The sequence below is a fragment of the Brassica napus genome, chromosome A2, assembly GCF_020379485.1.
Source record: "Brassica napus cultivar Da-Ae chromosome A2, Da-Ae, whole genome shotgun sequence".
NCBI lineage: Eukaryota > Viridiplantae > Streptophyta > Magnoliopsida > Brassicales > Brassicaceae > Brassica > Brassica napus.
Window position 1 is genome coordinate 23,096,012 of NC_063435.1, and position 25,260 is coordinate 23,121,271.

At 31.7% G+C, this 25,260-nt stretch overlaps 1 protein-coding gene, 1 long non-coding RNA gene and 1 other non-coding gene across 7 annotated transcripts; all 3 read right to left on the reverse strand.

Moving 5' to 3' along the window:
• Window positions 1-1,635: 1,635 nt before the first annotated feature.
• LOC125589698 lies at window positions 1,636-1,742 on the reverse strand. The gene has a single exon (XR_007325874.1). It is a non-coding gene; the product is annotated as a small nucleolar RNA R71 (small nucleolar RNA).
• A 6,605-nt stretch (window positions 1,743-8,347) lies between these two features.
• LOC125587878 lies at window positions 8,348-9,147 on the reverse strand. The gene is made up of 3 exons (XR_007324280.1): window positions 9,026-9,147; window positions 8,798-8,948; window positions 8,348-8,714 (listed from the first exon to the last, which is right to left on the reverse strand). It is a non-coding gene; the product is annotated as an uncharacterized LOC125587878 (long non-coding RNA).
• Window positions 9,148-9,237: 90 nt separating this feature from the next.
• On the reverse strand, window positions 9,238-11,112 carry LOC106417969. 5 transcript variants are annotated; one of them, XR_007324278.1, is made up of 6 exons: window positions 10,719-11,109; window positions 10,376-10,635; window positions 10,203-10,293; window positions 9,989-10,117; window positions 9,652-9,885; window positions 9,238-9,314 (listed from the first exon to the last, which is right to left on the reverse strand). XR_007324278.1 is itself a non-coding variant. In XM_048759165.1 (5 exons), exons 3-5 carry the CDS (start codon window positions 10,289-10,291, stop codon window positions 9,571-9,573), a joined length of 552 nt encoding a protein of 183 aa, XP_048615122.1. In that variant the 5' UTR covers window positions 10,292-10,293; window positions 10,376-10,635; window positions 10,719-11,108; the 3' UTR covers window positions 9,323-9,570. The 5 variants fall into 5 exon arrangements, 1 of the variants encoding a protein (XP_048615122.1); XR_007324276.1 differs by having other exon boundaries at window positions 9,578-9,885; window positions 10,719-11,107; XR_007324277.1 differs by lacking the exon at window positions 9,238-9,314 and having other exon boundaries at window positions 9,323-9,885; window positions 10,376-10,638; window positions 10,719-11,112.
• Window positions 11,113-25,260: the final 14,148 nt, after the last annotated feature.

The window sequence follows — 25,260 nt, forward strand, 5'->3', positions numbered from 1 at the left end:
AGCATTCATCTAGACATAGAGCTTGCTTAGAATTGTCTAGGCTTAAGGTTGATAGTTTGATTGATCATTTGCCATCCTTAGTTCGATACTTGATCACCAAGGTCTAATCCCTATGCCCATGAGTTCTCTTTTCCTTAGTCAAGAAAGTATCATTTAGTTATTCCTTTAATTAGTCATACGTTTTTTTTAAAACCCATCTAAACATTGGTTGCCACTTAGATTAAGTGCGTATCTTTGTCATTCTCAAGTCTCTTTGATTTTCCCTTCAGAACTGGTTCGACAATCTTTTTTATAATCTGAAAACATGGGTCTAGTGAGGCACTTTGAAAAACTCCTGGAACAGGTTAGGGAGATTAAGGGTGATTAGGTTAGAGCTAGGATGTTTTAGTGTAGATCATTCATATTTCCTTGCTAGTAGAGTAATCATAATGCATCTTCTGAGTTGGCCACTCAGTTGTTGATCCTTAGGCATTTCTCACCCGAAAGGTGTTCGATGAAATGCCCGAGACAACTCTCCTAGGCTTTTAGTATACTTTGCCAAAGACATTTGTTGTTAAAGGTGCTAAGATAGCTAATAGACTTGTTAGTAATGATTGCTTTCATATTATTCAACCAAAGACATTTGATGTTTGAGATATGTTAGCAAATGAGCATTCATCTAGACATAGAGCTTGCTTAGAATTGTGTCTAGGCTTAAGGTTGATAGTTTGATTGATCATTTGCCATCCTTAGTTCGATACTTGATCACCCAAGGTCTAATCCCTATGCCCATGAGTTCTCTTTTCCCTTAGTCAAGAAAGTATCATTCTGTTATTGCTTTTAATTAGTCATAGTTTAAAACCCATCTAAATCATTGGTTGCACTTAGATTAAGTGAGTACTTGCATTCTCAGTGCTTTGATATCCCTCAGAACTGGTTCGACAATCTTTTATACTACAACATTTGTCTTAGGAGCCTTGAAAACTCCTAACATCAAATTGGCGCCGTTGCCAAATTCTGAGTAGATTTGAACATTGAGATTTAGTCACTTGCTTGAGACTAAGTCATTTTTATTTTCTTTTGTTACTGATTCTCTTTCTTCACCTCCCTTTAATCTACAGGTGTATGAACTTGAGGAGCAGGGGTCCATCAAACCTAGTTCCAATAGCTGCAGACATCAGAGCTTTAGAGAGAGAGTGTGCTAGAAATAGAAGAGAAGAAGAGCAACAGGCTCACTTGCAGAGATTGAGTACTGATATGGGAGACATACCTCAAAACCAACAGCGAGCAGCTCGACCCATTGGCACTTACGACCGCCCCAACATTCATGGTCATAGATTGGGAATCCGAGCACCCGCTGTGGCAGCCAACAACTTTGAGATCAAATCAGGACTCCTCAACGTGATCGAGAACAACAAGTATCATGGCTTGGCTCTAGAGGATCCATTTGATCACTTGGACAGGTTCGACAGCTACTGTGGGTTGTCAAAAACCAATGGTGTGTCCGAAGATGCCTTAAAGCTCAAGCTATTCCCTTTCTCTTTGGGGGATAAGGCACGTCAGTGGGAGAAGTCTCTACCCAGTGACTCCATCACTACTTGGGATGACTGCAAGAAAGCATTCTTGGAGAAGTTCTTCTCTACTTCAAGAACTGCTAAGCTGAGAAACGAGATTTCCAGCTTTCAACAGAAGAACTTGGAAGGCTTCAGTGAAGCCTGGGAGAGATTCAAGGGCTACCAAGCTCAATGCCCACACCATGGCTTTTCTAAGGAGAGCTTGCTGAGCACATTCTACCGTGGTGCTCTTCCTAAGTACAGAGCCAGACTGGATACAGCTAGCAATGGGTTCTTCTTGGGGAGAACTGAGGAGGATGCAGAAGAGCTGGTTGACAACATGGTAAAGAGTGATGCAGTCTACAGTGGAGACCACGACAGAGGCAGTAGAACAGATGATAAGCAGACGAGGAAAGAGATCAAAGCTTTGGAAGACAAGATCGACCTACTCATTGCTGAAAAAGCAACCCAAGAGCAGCTGAAGTTTGTTGGTAACTCCAAGCAGGAAGATCCACTTGCTGTCAATGAGGTTGAGGGTTTGGAAGGTCAAGAGGAGTTGTGTTTCATCAACAACAATGGTAGCTGGTACAAAAAGGAGCCCAACTTTCAGTACAACAACTACCAACAGAAATCCTATCCAAACAACCAACAGAGTGGCTATCCGCCAAGAAACAACCAGCAAGGCAGCTATCAGCCTCAGCAAAACCCCTCGTCTGGTTCCTCTGCTCCTCAAGAGAGCAGCACTGATACCTTACTGAAGCAAATCTTGGAGTCTCAGACTAGAAGTGAGAAGCAAGTTGGTTATGAGTTGAAGAACCTTCATTCCAAGATTGATGGGAGCTACAATGAGCTCAACAACAAATTCTCACACCTTGCTTCTACAGTCAGGAATTTAGAGAATCAATTTGCTTCCATGAACACTCACCAGAATCGCCAGCAAGGATCTCTACCTGGAAAGTCTGACCAAAATCCCAAGGAGGCCAAAGCTATCACCCTTAGGAGTGGTAAGCAGTTACCTCCTAGAACCCTCACCAAGGATGCTGAGAAACTAGGTGAGGGGGTTGCCATCAACATAGATGATGAAGTGGTGATTGTTGATGAGAAGATCAATGACGAGATCTTGGAGAAGATAGTGGAAGCCAAAGGTAAAGGAAAGGTGGAGAGAAGAAGAAGACAGTAAAGGATGGTGAAGTTGTTACTCCAGCAAGTGAAAGTTCTTTTGTTCCTCCTCCCTATGAACCCAAACTTCCATTCCCTGGTAGATTCAAGAAGCAGCTGCTAGAGAAGTACAAAGCTCTGTTTGAGAAGCAAATGAGTGAAGCTCAGGTTGCAATGCCCATCATCGATGCTTTCATGTTGATTCCTCAATACAACAATTTCCTGAAAGATGTTGTAGCTGCAAAGAAGAAGGAGATGGAAGGCATGATGATTCTTACCCATGAGTGCAATGCCATCATCCAGAGGCTTGATGTTCCAGAGAAATTAGAGGATCCAGGAAGCTTCACACTACCTTGTGCTCTTGGACCTATGGTATTTGAGAAAAGTCTCTGCGATTTGGGAGCTAGTGTCAGCTTGATGCCTTTGTCTGTTGCAAAGAAGCTTGGATTCACTCAGTACAAGAAGTGTAGACTCTCTCTGGTGTTAGCTGATCGTTCAGTGAAGTACCCTGTGGGCATCTTAGAGGACCTCCCTGTGAAGATTGGAAGGTATGAGATACCTACAGATTTTGTGGTGCTTGAGATGGGTGAGGAGGCTCAAGATCCATTGATTCTAGGAAGGCCATTCTTAGCTACAGCAGGAGCTATTGTTAATGTGAAGGAAGGCACGATTGATCTCCATTTGGGTAAAGAGAACATCCTCCACTTTGACATCAAGAGGAAAATGAGGAAACCAACTGTGTTCGGGCAAGCCTTCTACATTAAAGAGATGGACACTCCTGCTGATGAGCACCTTGAAGAGTTACCACCTGAGGACGACGAGGAGGGAGCATCTCCCTCTACTCATTCCCTATAGAAGGTAACCCACCACACTCCCTTGTATATACCATTTCATTTTTGCATATTAGTCTTCTTTTCGGTATCTCTCTCTCTACTTGACGACACAGAGACTGTGTCACTCAAGTTTGGGGGAGGTACCAAGTATTTGATCATGTTTGCTTTGATGTTGTTTCATTGAGTCATGCATGGCATACCTATTTGCATAGATAAAAAAAAAAAAAATCAATCATTTAGTTTGCATCATTTGCATTTTTAGGAGAGTCTAGAGCATATAGGTTGCATTCACTTGCATTGGGAGCAATGATTTTGAATGCCTTGTAAAGAACACTACGTTGCACTTGACTAGCTTTTGCACCTCTCAAAAAGACTTGTATGTTTCGAGCCTTGAAAACTCTTCCTGAAACTTGTTGATTGCTGAAACTCAGTCTTTGAAGCCAACTACAACCTTATTTGAACTGAACGAACTTAATGCTTCTTGCTCATGGTCCCTTGTGTACTGAGTCATGGCTATACACACTTGAGTTGTCACATCTTTTATACCAATCTTTTTTGACAAACTCTAGTGGTAGACCACTCCCAAAACCTTTTCCTCCTTTTAAGCTTTCATTGTTTGATGAGTGAGGCCTTTTTCGGAAAGTCTTACATGTGCATAATGTTGAGAGTATCGGGAACGACAATGCTTGATCTTCATTCTTGCTAGATTGGACACTCTATTGTCTAGCTATAGGTGGGGGTGAGTGTTGTGATTATGATTTGGGAGAAATGAAAAAGGAAAAGAATAGACTCTTTGTGCTTAAGTGAATTGTTTTATTGGGACCAGTATAGAAGCCTCTAGCTCAAGTTTTGAAAAGTTTTGGCCCCCAGCCTAAAAAAAAAAAAGGGAAAAAGAAAAACGAAAAAAAAAGAGAAAAAAAAAAAAAAAAAAAAAAAGAAAAGAAAAGGGGGCTAGCAAAGTTGTTAGGAGCTAAGAAATGTTTTGAGGTTGTGAAAAATCCCTTGTAGATTTCAAAGATAAGGAGTTAAAGTTCTTAGGATCTTTTGGTGAGAGATGTGAGTTGGGTTTGACATTTGAGAATGATTGTGTAATTGTATGTTTGGGAAAAGGGTAGAACAATGGAGATTGAGCATTGTATGCATGAGTTGGTCCCTTTCTTAGATATATTATGTGCAATGTCAAAGCTACTTGTTTTGAGAGTAAACCACCTTAAAGATCATATGTTTTGAACCTCTTGAATCACTTGAATAAAAGCCTTCCCTTACCCAACCAAATGACTTGGACCAACTGACCATTTGCAAGAATTCACCTGATGTTTTGTGCTTAATGAATGTGAGAGTTGGTTGATTTGAATGTGTGGATGCTTGATGATGAGTGTAAGAACAAAAAGAGTTAAGATAGGCCTAGAGAAGCTAGAGTGTAATAAGAGAGTGTGCTAGTTGTGTTTCTTTTGGCTATGTGCTCCCTCCTTCAACCTCTCTCCCTATGAGTTCTAGAAAGTTCACTTGTGGACAAGTAAAAGAACAAGTTTGGGGGAGTTGATATCTTGCATATTTGCATTGTTTTATCCATTCATCCATTAGCATTTTCATCATATAGATTAGGATTTAGCCATGTCTAGGTTGCATTTTGCATTCATTGTCCTCATTAGGTGTTGGAGTGCCACATGGAGTTCTTGGGGACATTTGGATGCATTTGGAGCTTAAAGGACGTGAAACAGGTGATCATTGGACGAGCAAGGCATGGAGCGACCAGTCCGGAGCGACACCACCAAGTCGCTCTGACCTCCCTATTGGAGCGACCTTACCAGAGCGACAGGGAGAAGTCGCTCGTGGTTTCATCACTCGGAGACGCGAGAACGAGCCCGGAGCGACCTCCCGGAGCGACACCACGAAGTCGCTCGCATCTCACACCCCTCTCGGAGCGACCTCCCAAAGCGACACCCCGAGGTCGCTCGCGTCTCTATGGCGAGACGACACGAAGCGAAGCCTGGAGCGACCTCTCAGAGCGACCCACTGAGGTCGCTCCCGAAGGCCGGAGCGACTTGTCGGAGCGACATGCCGAGGTCGCTCCGCGCCTATTATCTGCTCGATTTCTATTTTACTTAAGGGCCTTTTGGTCATTTCATTATGCACGTTTTACATTTCTAAAACCTATGTTTTAAACATCTTTTGTAGCCACCAGAGGCAGATTATCTTTTATCTTTTGATCTATTGAGAAATACACAAGAACTCTCTTGAGAAGTTCATCTCTTGGATTTTGATTTGTTATGTTCTTGTGTTCTTGTTGATTTCTTATCTATTTCTCTACATGGTTAATCTGAAATCCAATATGGGTTTAAGAGGAATCATGGAGATTAGTGAGTAATCACCTTTTGAATTCATGGGTTAGGGAGATTAAGGGTGATTAGGTTAGAGCTAGGATGTTTTAGTGTAGATCATTCATATTTCCTTGCTAGTAGAGTAATCATAATGCATCTTCTGAGTTGGCCACTCAGTTGTTGATCCTTAGGCATTTCTCACCCGAAAGGTGTTCGATGAAATGCCCGAGACAACTCTCCTAGGCTTTTAGTATACTTTGCCAAAGACATTTGTTGTTAAAGATGCTAAGATAGCTAATAGACTTGTTAGTAATGATTGCTTTCATATTATTCAACCAAAGACATTTGATGTTTGAGATGTGTTAGCAAATGAGCATTCATCTAGACATAGAGCTTGCTTAGAATTGTGTCTAGGCTTAAGGTTGATAGTTTGATTGATCATTTGCCATCCTTAGTTCGATACTTGATCACCCAAGGTCTAATCCCTATGCCCATGAGTTCTCTTTTCCCTTAGTCAAGAAAGTATCATTTAGTTATTCCTTTTAATTAGTCATAGTTTTAAAACCCATCTAAATCATTGGTTGCACTTAGATTAAGTGAGTACTTGCATTCTCAGTGCTTTGATATCCCTCAGAACTGGTTCGACAATCTTTTATACTACAACATTTGTCTTAGGAGCCTTGAAAACTCCTAACATCAAAAACATAGCCCATTCAAATGATTTCAACATTATAAAATTTCGTCAATTGCAATGAGTTCATTTTACATTAAACAAATTCAATAAAAAATAATGAAAATTATACAAAAGAAAAATCATATAAATAACGCAATGAAAAACCAAATCTTTCAAGACAAAAATATATTAAACAAAATCATATAATGAAATCTAACGATTAATTACGTAATATATAAGCAAATATAACCAAAAACATCAAATAAAAGAAACAAAGAGAGGCCAAGAAATGTATTTCTTCAATCATCCTTTCAACTTAATTAATTATGTAACAACTAGTGGTGTGCCAGTTCGCCGGATTCATATGTGTTATTATGAAAGAAGTTGTAATTTATTTTATGGCCTTAGTGAAGAGATTATGTTCAGAAATTTGATGTTGTAACTATGTTGAAGAGAATGACCTTTTCTGATTTTTTGGGAGATCTCCTTGTGGTTCCTTTGCCTTTAAATTCAACTGGCGTCTTCACCATTATTTCTGAAAATCGCAATGGTTGAGTAATCAAGAATCAAGAGGTTGCATCAGAATTGTGTAGTGAAAGAATGTAGGAGATACCTAACTGCTGGCTTTTGCAATTACACTGCATTTACAGTGTGAGCTAATCATTCAGTTGGGAGGCGTATAGGCACCCTGCAACGGTTAGAGGTTCATTCGTAAGGTTGTAGCTTCTTAAATCTATTTTTTTGTTAATTTTTAGCAGTTTGTTATTTATAAACTTGCCTTCTAAGCGTAGAGGATGTGGCAAAATAGGTTACATAAGCTCTGCAATGTGTCTAATCTTTTATGAGGTGTGCAAGTGTTCAGAATTTTCTGTGATGGTAACTTCTTAATTCTATTATTTTGTGTTAATTATTATCAGTTTGTTACTTATAAATTTCCCTCCAAAACGTTGTATATGTATCTTAAACTAAAGTGATATAAGCTCTGCTCTTTTTTTAATCTTCTATAAGCTGTGCAAGTGTTCATTAGCTCTGTAGTTTGTCTAATCTTATATGAGTTATCCAAGTGTTCATAATTTTCTATGATGGTATCTTCATAATTCTATTAATTTGTTTTAATTATTATCATTTTGTTACTTTTAATCTTGTCCTCTAAAACGTCGAAGATGTTGCAATATATGTGATATAAACTCTGCACCTTGTTTAATCTCCTATAAGCTGTGCAAGTGTTCATTATTTTATGTGAAATATAAGGATGCATGAGAACAGACTTTTAAGATAGACGCTAGGTGGATGTTTTCTGTCTGAATAAGATAAGCATTAATAAATAATAATGAGAACAGCAATCATGCTGTATCTATACTATTAAAGCAGGATCGTATTGTCATAATTATCTTAGAGGCATGTTTTCTTCACGAATATTGCATGTTTCATTAAAGGCAATTAAGTAATATTAATAACAAATCTATATTGGGTCATTATTTTTGGATCCAGCCCAAATCAAATCTCTCTTGAGCCATTTGAACCTATTAAAAAATCAGATTCAATTCTCACTTTTTTTTTCTTTGGGCCATTGAGTCCAAGTTCAAATAATTTTTTTCAACTATTCTTAATTATTATTTTTTCTTTTCTTAATATAATTTAAACATTCATAAAAATAATTGAATTTTTTATTGAAAAGTATAAATCTTTATTAAAAGTATATAATTTTTTAATTAAAATATTAACCCCATAATAAAATTAATTTATCAGAGTTATACCAACTTAATTCATTAAAAAAATAAAATTTAATTTTTTTAACATAAATAGTCATTTAAAATGAAATACGATAAATAAAGATAAAATTTTTAAGTCTTTTATAAAATAAAACACAAATATATGAAAATGTGACATTTACTAAATATTTGTCAATTGAAAAAAAAAACAAAAATTCAAAATCTAGTTAAACATTTAAAAACAAAAGAGAAATAGTTTTAAATGAAAAGGAAAGATAGTAAAGCATAATTTGAAAAAAAAAAGAAGCTGTGGTTGCTTAAGTTTTGTAGTGGACTCATTCCACACGGGATTTCTCAGCGACTTGTTCTTTGCTCGATGGTGCACGCTTTGCTGTAGAAGCATCATTGCAAGTCTTGCCAACTTTGGCATCTATTCCTAGTGCAATAACTTCAGGCAGCGCTTATTCAGGGATCTTTGCACCTTCCTATTAATAATGTTACGAACACAGATATTATATAATGCAAGCAGCGCAAATTCAGTAACTTCATATTAAGATAAGGAACAAACAGTTAACAAAGGCTGGCATCGGTGCAAGATCTCGCTCAGTTATAACAAAGATTAACTTCAAATAAAGATATGGAAGACCCGGAGCAGCCAATATAACACCAACCGTCATCAGGATACCAGTCACTCTAGCCGTGCAGAGAAACTCAATTATCTGTCAAGTCTAGAAGAAGTTAACAAAGTCGAAAATTAATCTCAAGTTATCCAAATTTTTAGTGGACAAGACTCAACCTGAGAATCAGCCGTGACTATAAATTTATTAAGCTCAGCAGCGGAAAGTGGCTCAATCTTCTATGCATGAACAACCTTTGATGAGGACGCTTTCTGGTCTGCTCCATGACCTCGCAAGCTGAAAGTTAATGAGCATGATATACAGTCAAACAAAGGCGAAACCTAAGTTCAATATATTTAAATTAGGATGTTAGGACATGTACTTGCCTGTCAAACACTTCTTTTCCTGCGGCAGTCTCAGAGTCAAAATAGAGATGTGTGGCATAAGTAGCATTCAGAAATAACCCGCCTGCCAAAACATATATGGGTTTAGTTAACAAAACCTCAGTCCAAAACAAACAGTGTATGGCATGCATTTCACGGATACACTTAGATGAAAAAACCATAAATAGACTCCAAAACTGAGAAAAAAAATCTAGAACACTAATCAGGAAGAACTCCATAACACTTTTTACAGTAATCAAAGGAAAGATCAGACAAATCCATAAACGAAAGAAGGAGATTTTAAAAATCATGGGGCATTGTCTTTCGCAAGCTATTGTTTTTCATAACCTCGTAATTACTGTCGTGGAATAGAGGGAGGGCCACACTCCTCTCCTCTCGTAATTCTTCGTAGACTCACTTACCAAGCTATTGTTTTTCATCTGTGGAAGCAGCGCAATAACGTCATTCACAACAAAATCTCCCTCTCCACAGCTGAGGTATTCCGGCTTATCGACAAAGACATCCAGACTGTAATCACGGCCAAGAAGAAAAGGAAACATTTCAGCTCCCTTATGTCTCTTTGGCTTAGATAAAGATTCTCTTTTGGTCTTTTCTGTAGTTCCACTATGTTCTTCACCTTTTTTGCCATGGTGGTGCTGTAATGATTTTGTAAATCTAACTCATTCATCAATATGAATATTAACCTTTTAGCAAAAAAAAAGAACCATCGGAGTAGAAATAAAAAAAACAGATACTCACTTATCCCCAACTATCTTAGGATTTACGCTTGTGGCAAGCACAATTTTGGATTCTTTCCCGCAGCTCTCAAGTTTGCTATGAAACGCAAGAGCCATAGAGTCAAACATACTAACACAGACGTTATCACCACTGCAAAGAAAAAATGATATCAAGTCAGATAGGAGTATACGTTAGATCATCTATTATACCCATTGGAGATTAGGAAAGAAAGTACCTTTGTAGACGCAGTGTAAGAATTACACACTGTGCCCCCGGTATACGATCGGTGATTGTACTCCGGATTGCATTTAGCTCACCAATCATGTCTGAAAAAATGAGTTCATGAGATTAAGCTAACACGTGATACGACAAAACCCAAGTAAACAACTGAAAACTGAAGATACATACCAAGGAGCTGTTTGCTGGTGTTTGCCAGTTCAAGTAACTGATTGTATGGTCGTAATCAGAACAGCTCAGTAGGTATGGGCCTAGCGGACTCCGGTAGGTTTCATCATTGAACCGTATGGAGAGGGAGCATCAGACAACCTGAAATTGGGGTTTCTGCGCGTAACATCGAACCCGCTTAAACTGTAGACAGATCCTTCAGTGAGACGGTTTCTGAACCTGAAGTGATACTTCGAACTAACAGATCCTTGCATAAGCGTTAACTGCTGGAAAGGAGAGACCCAAAACTTTAGACAATCGGAATGAAAGAAACCGCCCAGAGTTAGTCGAAAAGAAATATGCTTACATTCTCGCCGATGAGGAGCATGTCCAGCTTTCAAATCTGCAAGGAGGGTAAAGGAATTCGCCATCGCAGTGATCAGTAAGTGAAAAGACTATTCTTCTGGATCTCGTCGAATCAGTGCTGCTCATCGATAGAAGTGGAGATATTTATAGTATAAGCTTTTCTCTGTTACTCTGGAAAAGTGAATGATGAAGAGTGCGTTTATTACGTAGAAAATGTGAGTAAGGGTCTGACTGGTTCAAACGCAGCGGCTGCGTTTGCGGCTGCGAGCGTTTGCGGATGCGGGAGGTTGCGGTTTCTAGCGGTTTTAAGAGATTTGTACGACTGGTTCTGTGGTTAGAAATTGATGCGTTTGCGGGATACTTATGACTGGTTAACAATCAAATACAACGGCGGTTAAATAATAAATTAACAATATTTACATTTTATATAATTATAAAAATATCAAAAATCAGAATATTATAATAAATATCAATATTATATTTAGAAAGTTATAGTTTTAAATTTTTAAAATTATAGAAAATATTTTTATTTTAAAATTTTATAATATTAATTAAAATATAATAGATAAATTTTAGTATTTTTTTTAATTCCATTTTAAAAAATTTATTGAATTTTTTTATTTTTGTATTTATATGGTTTTTTTTTAAAAGAAAAAAAATTATCCTCCCGCAACCGTCCGCAACCGCAAACGCTAGCTGGAACCAGCTTTTGATTTTAAGAGGTTCAGAGCGGTTTGAAGCGATTTGTAGCGGTTTGTATGATTGTTTCGAAACGCTGTCAACCGCTACCAACCGCAAAAGCTGCGTTTGTGGGTGGTAGCGGGGAAACCAGTCAAGCTCTAAAGAAGGTATCAATGCGGCCGGCAGGCGTTACGGAAAGGTGACCGTCGGGTGTGATCTCTGAAACCTAGGTCGGACGGGAAGAAGGGTCATAAAACCCTCCAAGGAGAGAAAAGTCTACTTTATTGTAATTGATAGATTTTTTTTTGACAACAATAACTAAACTATGATAAGAAACCTACCGGTTCGGAAAACCAAACCGGTGGGGTAGAATCAACATAAGACACAGCTGAAGGGGAACTCCGAGTACCTCGTGCAAGCTTGTCCGCCACTAGATTAGTTGCTCTTGGTATATGTCGAATCTTGAAAGAAGGGAAAAAACACTTAATGCGTCGAAACTCCTCCATGTGTGTAGCAAAAGCTGGTCATTCGTCTGGTGAGGACACCATCTTCACCAATTGAGAACAGTCTGTTGCAAAAATTACGTCTGAAAAATCAAGGGTCTTGATGCATTCTATAGCTCATATTGTAATTGATAGATAGATAGATATAACGATATATCTATTAAAAAAAATATTACTGTTCTCCGTTACAGTACATCATCCATCCACTGGTGTTTTTACTTAACGCCGGAAATTAGCTAATTCGTTTCTTAGACATTGACCCAAACAAAACACAAACATAAGCTAACATATTAATTAAAAACATGAAACACATTTTCGTGTGATCTTTATCTACTATCTAATCCACACGCCAATCATCTTTTCCCAAGGATCTATATTCATTTTCTAGTTATAAAATGACTGATTATAGGTTGGACAAATAAACCAAACCAGATCCGATATAAATAAATCCAAACCAATCCGAACCCGACAGAAATACCGAATGGATCTTATTTTCTGATATTTCAGGTTATGGATTTTATCCGAATCGAACCCAAACATAAGTGGATATCTGATAGAACTCGAAAAATTCAAAATCCAAAAAAAAAATTGTACCATACATGATTTCAATTTCTAACGTGTATCAAAAATACACTAAAAGATTATTGAACATCTCAAATGATTATCTATTACATGAATAATTGACCCCAATACTTAGTTTAGTATATATTTTTGTATTTGGTTAATATTAATGTTTTTATATTTTGACAATTGCATTTGAAATTTAATTATGAATAAGTTTGCTTCTCAAATTTAAACAATTTTTTAAAAGAAATTTTAAATAGTGTTTCTTAGGTTTATAGAGTTGTTACTTGTATTTTAATTTACTTACATTTTATTATGTATGATTTTGTTCGTACAAAGCTTTGGTTTGTTATGAATATCTAATGTTGTTACATATAGTTCGAAGAGTCTCGTATGGACGAGTCTCCCAAAGCTATTTTGAAAGGAAACAATATAGTTTAAGAAAGTCATGTAAACAAATTGATAGAAATTATTGGAGATATATTGAGTTTAATCAAGTACAAATAATATATTTTTGGAATTGATAACCAAATATATCTAAAACCAAAACTATTTCGGGTTCAGTCGGATCATTGACATGTAACTAATCCGAACCAAACCTGACTAAATCCGAACCGAATCAAACCAAAACTTTTATAATATCCGAATAAATTTGAAATTAATGAACCCGAAAAATCGAAACCCGAATGAATCCGAACCGAAACCCGATTGGGACACCGATTGCTCAGCCTTATGACTGATCAAGGAACTAGATAGCCACTTGGGTGAAGCCACATGACTTGGTTGGTCAAACCCACAAGCTTACCACTTACAAAAACAGTAGGAAAGGCGATATTAGGTAGAAAAAGCCAAGAATAAATTATAGTTGTGCTGGTTCCTTATATGTTTTTCTACCTAATTTCAACAAAAGCTTTGAAACTAAAATAACGGTAAAGAAGTATATATTTCAGATTTCATCTATTGCATAAATTAAAAGATAGAAGCAAAGAATAAACTAGTAGTGTAACCTAATGTTCTTATAATGTCTTTTCTAATAAAGGTTTACATATGTCGGTGAGAGACACGATCCTCCTCATCACTCTAGGTTTCCATGCTTCCTTCGCGTTTTTGTCAAAGAGAGACCTCCACACCTCCAAAATGTTAGACTCCATCGCTTCCCTGGCAAACCCATTCTCCTCTGAATTTTTTTTGGTACACCTCAACTTGTCCTCTATCCTCTTCAGCGCTTCTTCAATTCTAGATGTAATCTCTCGGCCATCTGAATAGCTTCCTTCTCCTCTAAGAATTGTAACAAGGCGATCTAGATCTCTGATTCCTGCCGCAAAATCCTTCCTAGTAGTTCTGATCACTTTCGATTGGACCCATCTGACATCATCATTCTCAAATTCTTTATCCTTAGGTTTGATATCATAGTTAACATAAAGCACTCTTTCCGCCACAGGACTACCCTGATCACGGTCCTTTGTTGCATCTATCCATAACTTAAGGTAGAACCACAACGTACTGCGATAGTCATCATCACGCATGAAGAACATCGATTGAGCCACAAGTAGAGAGAGCTCAATTCCTAGTTTCACAACCTCCTCTTTCATTTCTTGCTTTGGAAAATCAATCCTGCAAAACAAAAATACATGAACAAAAAAAGTCAAAATTTTGCAACGTAGAATTATTTAAATTTTTGCTCACAATATGACTGACCCCAAAATATAAGGAGTATGTGAGGGCAGTGCCCTTATCTTTCTATGGATTGGTTTGCCTGAAATAGGATCAAAGATGCCGCTAATAATGCTATTCCTTATCTCCTTCAGAGTATATGTTGTTTCTTTAGCTTCTTCATCAAAGATAGACTTCCACAAGTCATAAATGTTAGGCTCTATGGTCTCCCTCATAAACCCATTCTTCTCCGAAACATTCTTTTTAGACCTCAGTTTATCATCTAGCCTCTTCAACACTTGCTTGTATTTTTCAATAGCCGAAAATAAAAGTCGATCATCGTAAGACCGACCTTTTCTTCTGAGAATCCTAACAAGCCTATGCATAACCATGACTCCGTTATCAAAATCCTCCCAAGTGGTACTGATCAGTCTCCATTGGACGGATTGACCATAATTCTTAAACACTCTTTTCTTAGGTTTGATATCTCTTAAGTAGACACAGTGCATAACACGAAGCAGCCTTTCTAATACGGGATAGGGGCGCGGATTATAACCTCTCCATAACCTATAGCAGAAGAACAGCATAGTCCGGATATCATCACAAAGTAAGAACATTGATTCAACGACGGAGACAGAAAGCTTGACCCCTAGTTGTATAACCTCCTTTTTCATCTCCTCTTTCACAGCAGAGCTGCTCCTACAAATCAGAAAGAAAAAAATCAATATTAATTCTGACTTTAAATTATAACCTGAAAGTGACCAAGTAACATAACTTACCCTGTAGTGTATGGGTAATATCTCACCAATCGAGGATCGCGACGGATAGCACCATAAGTGGACTTTGATTCCATCTCAGAGGTCTTTCCAGTAATCCAAAACCAAAAAATAATAAAATAACAAAGTCAGAATTATGATCAAACGCAAATTAATCAATATATCCACATACGCACCAGTTATATTAATCGAGAGCAAGGGGGAGAAGAACCCTATAATAATATTAACTTTGGAATCAATATGACATCAAAGCTAAAAAAAACAAAGATGATGTTCAGAAAAAGGAAACAAATCAATTCGTAAACATAAATTTCGGGAAATTTTCCTTTTCAGTGTTTAAGATACTTTTCACCAAAAAGGAAAAATAAATAAATATAAGGGAAAATTAGGAGAAATGCATTCAAATAAGAATATAATTCCAATACTACACCCTTAGGGGGTTATTGGGAGATGAATTTGTATAGAGTTTGTGAATTTCAAATATAATATTTTTAAAAAATAATTAATATTTAAAATTGTAAAAGTATATAAATATAATGAATTATAGTTTTGAACATATAATTTGGATTTAAGGTGCAATAGATATTTGGTAAGAATAATTATTTTGTTTTCTAGTTTTTTATCATAAGGATTTTGAAAATCACATGGATACATATGATATTTTGAAAGTTGAGTCTTATGAGTAAAAAAGAATAGAATTCATCTCCCAATAACACTAGATTTAGTTAGAATTAGAAAATCAATAATAACTAAACTTTTTGAATAACAAGTGATTCGAATGGATTTTGAATTAAACCAATAACAATGGATTCTACTAAGATTTTTGAAATCTAAGAACTAATAACAATGGATTATTAAAATTTTCAAAATTCATTAGAATTCACTTACCAATAATCCCATTATACTAGGTGGTAACCTGCGCCCTGCACAGGGTGAATGAAATAAAATAGATTAAGGTTGTGATTGGTAGTAGATGTAGGTGCTGTCCACAGCTCTGCTTAGTTCTACATCACTAAATTCACATCAATCAAGCTTTAATAAAAATTTCAAAACAGTGCTGTACAAGTGCTCTGTAGAGCCAAAAATCCAAAGCAATATTTTGGAGCTTTCAATAAAATTTTACAGAAATAAAATCTAAAGCCACATCAAAAAGTCTAAAGATTTTTTTCTACAACAAAATTTTTAAAGCTACAACCATTACCAATCGGACCCTAAAACTTTTAATTTATAGATATTAGAAAGTTAAAAATCATAGTAACAAATATTATATATTATATAATGAAATACTGAACAAAATTGTGCACGTAAGTTTATATAAAGTAAGCTTCAACTTTATAAAAAAACTTGTGTAATTGAAGTATATTTTGTAGAAGTAAATATATAAGAATAAGCAAAGACTAATATAAAAAAATTGTTTTATTTTGGAAAATACTTAATTTTAATGATATCCCTTATATATTAATTGAGGAACATTTGAAAAGATGTAACCTCAATTTTGTATTAATTAAAAGAGGCCCCAATGCATAGGTGTCACTCAATTAGGTAGTCAATTATATTCAATTGAAAAATAAGTAGGTCCACATTCGATTTTTATATGTTGTTAGATACATAAGTTGGTCAAACTATATGATATAATGATATGATATGATATTTTCTTTCATTAAATAACACCTACGGAATTACCATAAATGACTAATATATATATGACAATTAATGATTTTAATAATAAAGATTTGATAACAATGTATATCTCCTCCATCATTTTTTTGTTTAATTTTATATTATTAAAATAAATTAAACAATCAAATTAGCTATAAAAATAAAATTTAGATTTTTTCGTATATGTTATATTTTAAATTTTTAAAAACGACAATAAATGACTAAAACTATTAAAATTATTATGTTAAAAATTAATGATCAATGGTTTAACATTTTTATTATAAGAAGATACACATGATTTTAAAACCATATGAGTAAAAAATATCATTTAATAATAAATAAATAAATATATATATATATATATATATATATATATATATATATATATATATATATTAAATACTATATACCATAAGATTACATAAATATTTTAATATTAAAACTTTCAATGAATTTTCAAGAACATTTATAAATTATAAACTTATTAAAGATTTCAGATTGAAAATTTTGTTATCGATGATTTAAATATTTTGTTATAAAATGATATGAACGATCATAGAACCGTATGATTATAAATTCTTATTTAATAAATAACTATACAAAATATACTATTCCTAGAAAAATAGGTTGGTTCATCTTAACTTATATTACACTTTTTATTAAACTAACTATCGAATTGATAAATAACGTACCAAAAAATATTTTGCACTTTCTTTAAATAAAAACTACGAAATTACCTAATATGATTAACGTATATGTGAAAATTAATTATAATGAATAATAAATATTTGATAACAATTTTTGTATCTTAGTTCTTTTTTTAATTTTATATTATTAAAATATATTTAAAAATCACATTAAATATATAATAAAAACATTTATAATTTTTCTTATATGTTATATTTTGAATTTTTCAAAACATCTATAAATTATTAGAAATTTGAAGATCCCCACTCTGAAAATTTTGTGATCAATAGATTATTTTTTTTGTCATAATAAGTTACAAATGATCATAAAATTGTATTAATATGAACTTTTATTTAATATTATAAGAAGATACACATTATTTTAAAACCATATGAGTAAAAAATATCATTTAATAATAAAACATATATATATATAGATTATACTATATACCATAAGATTACATAAATATTTTAATATTAAAACTTTCAGTGAATTTTCAAAAACATTTATAAATTATAAACTTATTAAAGATTTCACATTGAAAATTTTGTTATCGATGATTTAAATATTCAGTTATAAAATGATATGAATGATCATAGAACTGTATGATTATAAATTCTCATTTAATAAATGACTATATAAAATATACTATTCTTAGAAAAATAGTTTGGTCCATCTTGACTTACATTATATTTTTTATTAAACTAACTATCGAATTGATAAATAATCTACCAAAATTGTTTTTGCACTTTTCTTAATTAGAAGCTACGAAATTACCTAATATGATTAACGTATATATGAAAATTAATTATTATGAATAATAAATATTTGATAACAATTTTGGTATCTTAGTTTTTTTTTTAATTTTATATTATTGAAAGATATTAAAAAATCACATTAAATATATAATAAAAACATTTATATTTTTTCTTATATGTTATATTTTGGTATCTTAGTTCTTTTTTTTTGAATTTTATATTATAGAAATTTGAATATTCCCACTCTGAAAATTTTGTGATCAATAGATTATTTTTTTGTTATAATAAGTTACAAATGATCATAAAATATAACACATATGAATTTTTATTTAATAAATATTCAAACTAAATTATATATATATATATATAAACACTAATGATTTAAAGCAACAAGATTGGCTGATCAATTTAGTCGTCCAGTTGAAATCTTTCAATAGTATGTGAAAGACTAAAGTCAAAGTAAATATGGATTTAGAATAGTAATTATATTTTACTAACCAAATACCGAAAAAATCGAACCGAACCGAAACCAACCCGATATCCGCATTGAACACCCGTAATCCAAATGAAGCCAAACTATTGTTTCATTCTCTAAAATATAATAAAAATAATAACTTAATCCCGCGCAAGGCGCGGGTCTTATCCTAGTATGAGATTATTTTGATGTACGTGTTGGCCACCTAAACATATATAAACATAGTATTAGTAATAATAAACCTGAATATAATATTTCTCAAAATTAAACAAAGTATTAGTTAACCAAATCATTAATTGTTGAAAATAATATGGTCAGCTTTCTTAATGTACATGAAACATATAAAAAAAATGAGAACAAATATTTTTTTGCTCACAATTAAACATATACAAAAGAATAGAGAAAGTCATACATGCCTAAATAAGCACATGATTGTCTCAAGTGTTATTGACCCACAAGTTAAGTTCTTTTAATTTTATTGACATCACCCGAAGCAAAACAAAAATTAAGGAAAGGAAACTTAGGTTTGAATAAACTTTATCATAGTCCAAAAATTAAAGAAAATAAACTTAGGGTTGAAAAAGATTATAATAGTTTCGATGTCTAATCCAACTTTTATGTGGAGAATACATTTTATAAATTAAATGAATAAGATAAGGAAACTTAGGTTTAAATACCGAATATATATTGAATTATAAACGATTTGTTACATTAATAGTCTAATTTGACTTTTCAATTAAACCAAAAAGATTCCACATCATGTTTTAAGATTTCAATAATTTCCTTTTTTGTTAGAGCGGTTATCAAAAATATCAAGGGGTCCCGAATATCAATTCATTATAAAATTTTAATAACTACCATACCAATTTCGATCTTTTCAAAAGAAAAAAACCCAAAACAACACGCTGTTTAAGAACAAACTGTATGATGCTTTCAAGAATACACGATTAGTAACCTTAACGAAAATAAAAACTACACTTAACAGTTAATAAATCTATTATCTACAACATGTGAAATTGTATGATCCATTCAAGAAGTCAATGTTAATATATATAACCAAAACGATATTATAGTCATACACCACGAGGGAGAAGAGTGGCTCTTGAATATTTGGTTTATTGATCCTATTGAATAGTAAATAATTGTAAGACATACATCGTTTGGTGATATCATATAGTAAATGACATTTCCTATCCTCTATATATAAGTTGAGGAACATTTTAAAATATGTAATTTCAATTTTTTAATAATTAAAAAACTCTTGATTATGTGTCAATCAATTAGATAGTTAATTAGTCCTACGTGTCAGCTTCACATTGAAATTGAAAAACATGTTGGTCCAATTCGATTTTTATATCTCACTAGACACATTTAATACCAATTATATGATATCCCCTATATATTAATTGAGGAACATTTGAAAAGATGTAACCTCAATTTTGTATTAATTAAAAGAGGCCCCAATGCATAGGTGGCACTCAATTAGATAGTCAATTACATTCAATTGAAAAATAAGTAGGTCCACATTAGATTTTTATATGTTGTTAGATACATAAGTTGGTCAAACTATATGATATAATGATATGATATGATATTTTCTTTCCTTAAATAAAACCTACGGAATTACCATAAATGACTAATATATATATGACAATTAATGATTTTAATAATAAAGATTTGATAACAATTTATATCTCCTCCATCATTTTTTGTTTAAATTTATATTATTAAAATAAATTAAACAATCAAATTAGCTATAAAAATAAAATTTAGATTTTTTCGTATATGTTATATTTTGAATTTTTAAAAACGACAATAAATGTCTAAAACTATTAAAATTATTATGTTAAAAATTAATGATCAATGGTTTAACATTTTTATTATAAGAAGATACACATGATTTTAAAACCATATGAGTAAAAGATATCATTTAATAATAAAATAAATAAATAAATATATATATATTAAACACTATATACCATAAGATTACATAAATATTTTAATATTAAAACTTTCAATGAATTTTCAAAAACATTTATAAATTATAAACTTATTAAAGATTTCAGATTGAAAATTTTGTTATCGATGATTTAAATATTTTGTTATAAAACGATATGAATGATCATAGAACCGTATGACTATAAATTCTTATTTAATAAATAACTATACAAAATATACTATTCTTAGAAAAATAGGTTGGTCCATCTTAACTTATATTACACTTTTTATTAAACTAACTATCGAATTGATAAATAACGTACCAAAAAATGTTTTGCACTTTCCTTAAATAAAAGCTACGAAATTACCTACTATGATTAACGTATATGTGAAAATTAATTATTATGAATAATAAATATTTGATAACAATTTTTGTATCTTAGTTTTTTTTTTAATTTTATATTATTAAAAGATATTTAAAAATCACATTAAATATATAATAAAAACATTTATATTTTTTCTTATATGTTATATTTTGAATTTTTCAAAACGTCTATAAATTATTAAAAATTTGAAGATCCCCACTCTGAAAATTTTGTGATCAATAGATTATTTTTTAGTCATAATAAGTTACAAATGATCATAAAATTTTATTAATATGAACTTCTATTTAATATTATAAGAAGATACACATGATTTTAAAACCATATGAGTAAAAAATATCATTTAATAATAAAACATATATATATATATATATAGATTATACTATATACCATAAGATTACGTAAATATTTTAATATTAAAACTTTCAATGAATTTTCAAAAACATTTATAAATTATAAACTTATTAAAGATTTCACATTGAAAATTTTGTTATCGATGATTTAAATATTCAGTTATAAAATGATATGAATATCATAGAACTGTATGATTATAAATTCTCATTTAATAAATGACTATATAAAATATACTACTATTCTTAGAAAAATAGGTTGGTTCATCTTAACTTACATTATATTTTTTATTAAACTAACTATCGAATTGATAAATAATCTACCAAATTGTTTTTGCACTTTCCTTAATTAGAAGCTACGAAATTACCTAATATGATTAACGTATATATGAAAATTAATTATTATGAATAATAAATATTTGATAAAAATTTTGGTATCTTAGTTTTTTTTTAATTTTATATTATTGAAAGATATTAAAAAATCACATTAAATATATAATAAAAACATTTATATTTTTTCTTATATGTTATATTTTGAATTTTTCAAAACGTCTATATATTATTAGAAATTTGAATATTTCCACTCTGAAAATTTTGTGATCAATAGATTTTTTTTTATTATAATAAGTTACAAAATATCATAAAATATAACGCATATGAATTTTTATTTAATAAATATTCAAACTAACTAATATATATATATATATATATATAAATACTAATGATTTAAAGCAACAAGATTGGCTGATCAATTTAGTCATCCAGTTGAAATCTTTCAAAAGTATGTGAAAGACTAAAGTCAAAGTAAATATGGATTTAGAATAGTAGTTATATTTTACTAACCGAAATACCGAAAAAACCCGAACCGAACTGAAACCAACCCGATATCCGGATTGAACACCCCTAATCCAAATGAAGCCAAACTATTATTTTATTCTCCAAAATATAATAAAAATAATAACTTAATTCCGCGCAAAGCGCGGATCTTATCCTAGTCATATGATATTAACTAAAACAAAGTGGCTATTTATTATATTTTATTTTCTTAAATAAAACCTACAGAATAACCTAATGTGATTATGATATACTCCCTCCGTTTCAATATAGATGATGTTTTAGAAGAACTATTTTGTTTCAATTTACATGAAGTTTTGAGATTTTAAAATTAATTTAACTTTATTGGAAACTGTTCAACCAATTAGATTACTGTCCTTTTATAATTGGTTATCTGATTTTAATATTATATTTTAAGTACTTTTTTAAAAAAATGTAATTTTCTTAATCTTTATGCACTACTACAAAACATCAAGTATTATTAAACAGAGGGAGTATATAGTAATTAATGATTTTAAATAATGAAGTCTTGCTAATAATTTGTATGCTTTCTATCATTTTTTGTTTAATTCTTTACTATTAAAATAAATTACACAATTACATTAATAATATATTTAAAATTTAGATTTTTCTGTATATGTTGTATTTTAAATTTTTCAAAACGAGTATAAATTACTAAAATTGTTAAAAGTCTCACATAAACTTTTGTGATCAATGTTTAAATTTTTTTCTATAATAAGATACAATTATAATAAAATCATTTAAATAAATAATTTTATTTTAATAAGTGTTTATGTTAATATATATATATATATACTTCATATCGTTTAAATTTAATTATATATCATATACGATAGATAAGATTATGTTTTGATTTATTTATTCTAAAATGATTGCGAATAAACAAGAGCGGTCATTTGATTTATATGTGCAAGCCAATTTATTACATAATAGTAATTGATTTCTTAGTTATTTAATATATAATTATTATTTTATTATTTCATATAATGCAGAAAAATATAAAATAAATATTTATTCTGCACAAGGCGTAGATCTTAACCTAAGTATGTATCTATTTAATAATTTTGGATCTTAAATATTTTCTAAATCTCAGGCCAAAATAAAAGAAAAAAATGAGAATAAACTCAAAAATCAATATTTATATCAATCAATAACCAAAATGACACAAAAAGGAGAAAAATATTGATGATAGATAGGATTGGCACGTGAACGTAAACTTCTCATAACCATAATTAACTTTCAATTTCTAAATCATGATATAAAACTGAGCTGACATAGTTTCAATATAGTCAAATAGTAGGCATGAGATTCTTCGGCCTAACATTAGGTTTTTATGCGATAAATAATTTTTTGACCTAAAATATTTTTAAAAATTGGATCAATTCATTAGTAAACAAATTATGTAATTAACAAAAAAGTTTTTTAAAAATGGTTTAAGGGCCAAATATATTAATTCGATCAATAATATAAAAAAATTTTATATACGATATTTCTTAAATAATTTTCATATAAATTTACCTTACGCAAGACGCAGGTCTTATCCTAGTGGTATCATTAATTACTATCACTGATTGTGGGTTTTAATATGTTTTGTTATGTTGCCAACTATGGTGACTAATTGCAAGGCCCCTGGAACTCGATATAATAAATGTGGAAGGTCATGTATGGTATCATTAATTACTATCACTGATTGTGGTTTGTAATAGTATGATTTGTATAGTATGATTTGTTATGTTGCCAACTATGGTGACTAATTGCAAGGTTGCATGTTATGTCCATTCATACGTCTCTTTGTTAGGTAATGATTGTAAAAGTAGTACTCCCTCCGTTTCGATTTAGTTGTCCATCCGTTTCGATTTAGTTGTCGTTGTAGAGAAAAAAATTTGTTTGAAAATAAGTGTCGTTTTAGAGTTTCAATACAAAATTTATTAATAAAATTCTCCACTTTATTTTCTATTTGTTGAAATATGGTTAGGTGTAGAGGTAATTGTGTTTTTATTTTGGAAATATACAGAATCATATGTTTTATTAATATGTGTGCATAAATCTAGAACGACAAGTAAAATGAAACGGAGGAGTAACAATGATGTCTCTGTAGAAAGGCAAACAATTAAGTACTTATTTGTTGTTATTTGCGTATATAATAATCTCTTTTTGCGTTTAACCTATTTATTTTATAAAATATCTATGAAAAGAGTAAATAAAGCATCAAGTGCTAACTGCTAACTAATGACTGCGAATCAGCATAATACAAATGAATTGTTGATTATACGTATATAGACGTGCGTAACACATGTCGCCTACTTGTATAAGGTTCTCTAACAGGGTCAAGAGACTATTCTTGAGAGAGAAACCTGTTGTTAGTACAAGTACACGGATCTTCTTAAGCTGCTTCGGCTTTGAAGAGCTTGTTCGTAAATTTGCTGTGTTAATGGTGTTGTTTCGCAGGTATCTCTTTCGTAACTGTTTTTGTAATCGTACTTTCAACGAACTTAAGATGTCCAAAAAGATTTATAGTATAACCCAATTCTTACAAGAAAAGGTCCAATACTCCGAATATAAATTTCAAGAACTATTGGGCCAAAAGACCCAGAAAGGCAACACCATAAATAATCGGGACTTCTTAGAAGTATCAACCGCAACGCATATGGAAGAAACTCAGCGTTCTTGCGATTTGTTTTTGAATGATTTATTGACGTTCCCATGGAAATTAGAATACAGAATTTCTCATCGTCACAAGATTTCAAGGATCATGACCCGTCAACTATTAACATTTTATTCGCATAAATTAAGTTCAATGATTAATCTCTTTATATACTACAATATCATATCTAGTAATACCAACATTACCAAGCTATATTTCATTTACTAATGTCAACTTTGGTTATGTTCAATCCATTAACATATCAAAATAATCATTGAGATTATGCTTTTATTGGTTCTATCTCGATGGGACAGCAAAAGCATGAAAAACGTACAGCCACTCATCTTCGTTTCTTGTTTCATTTGAGATCTCCCAAAATTTTGCATTGTCTGGTTTAGTCTTATCTACCTGTCCGATCGTGAACTAGGAAGAAATTGATTTTATTATAACGAGTTTGATTGTTAATTTCTTATACAATGATAAAATATAAATATAATATTATTTCGATTTTGATATTGGTTGCCAGGATTGGTTTTGATCTTTCTTCAGAAATTCGGTAGCCATTCTACGCCTGGTCCCGAATAAAAAATCAAATATTATATAGGAAATAATCAATT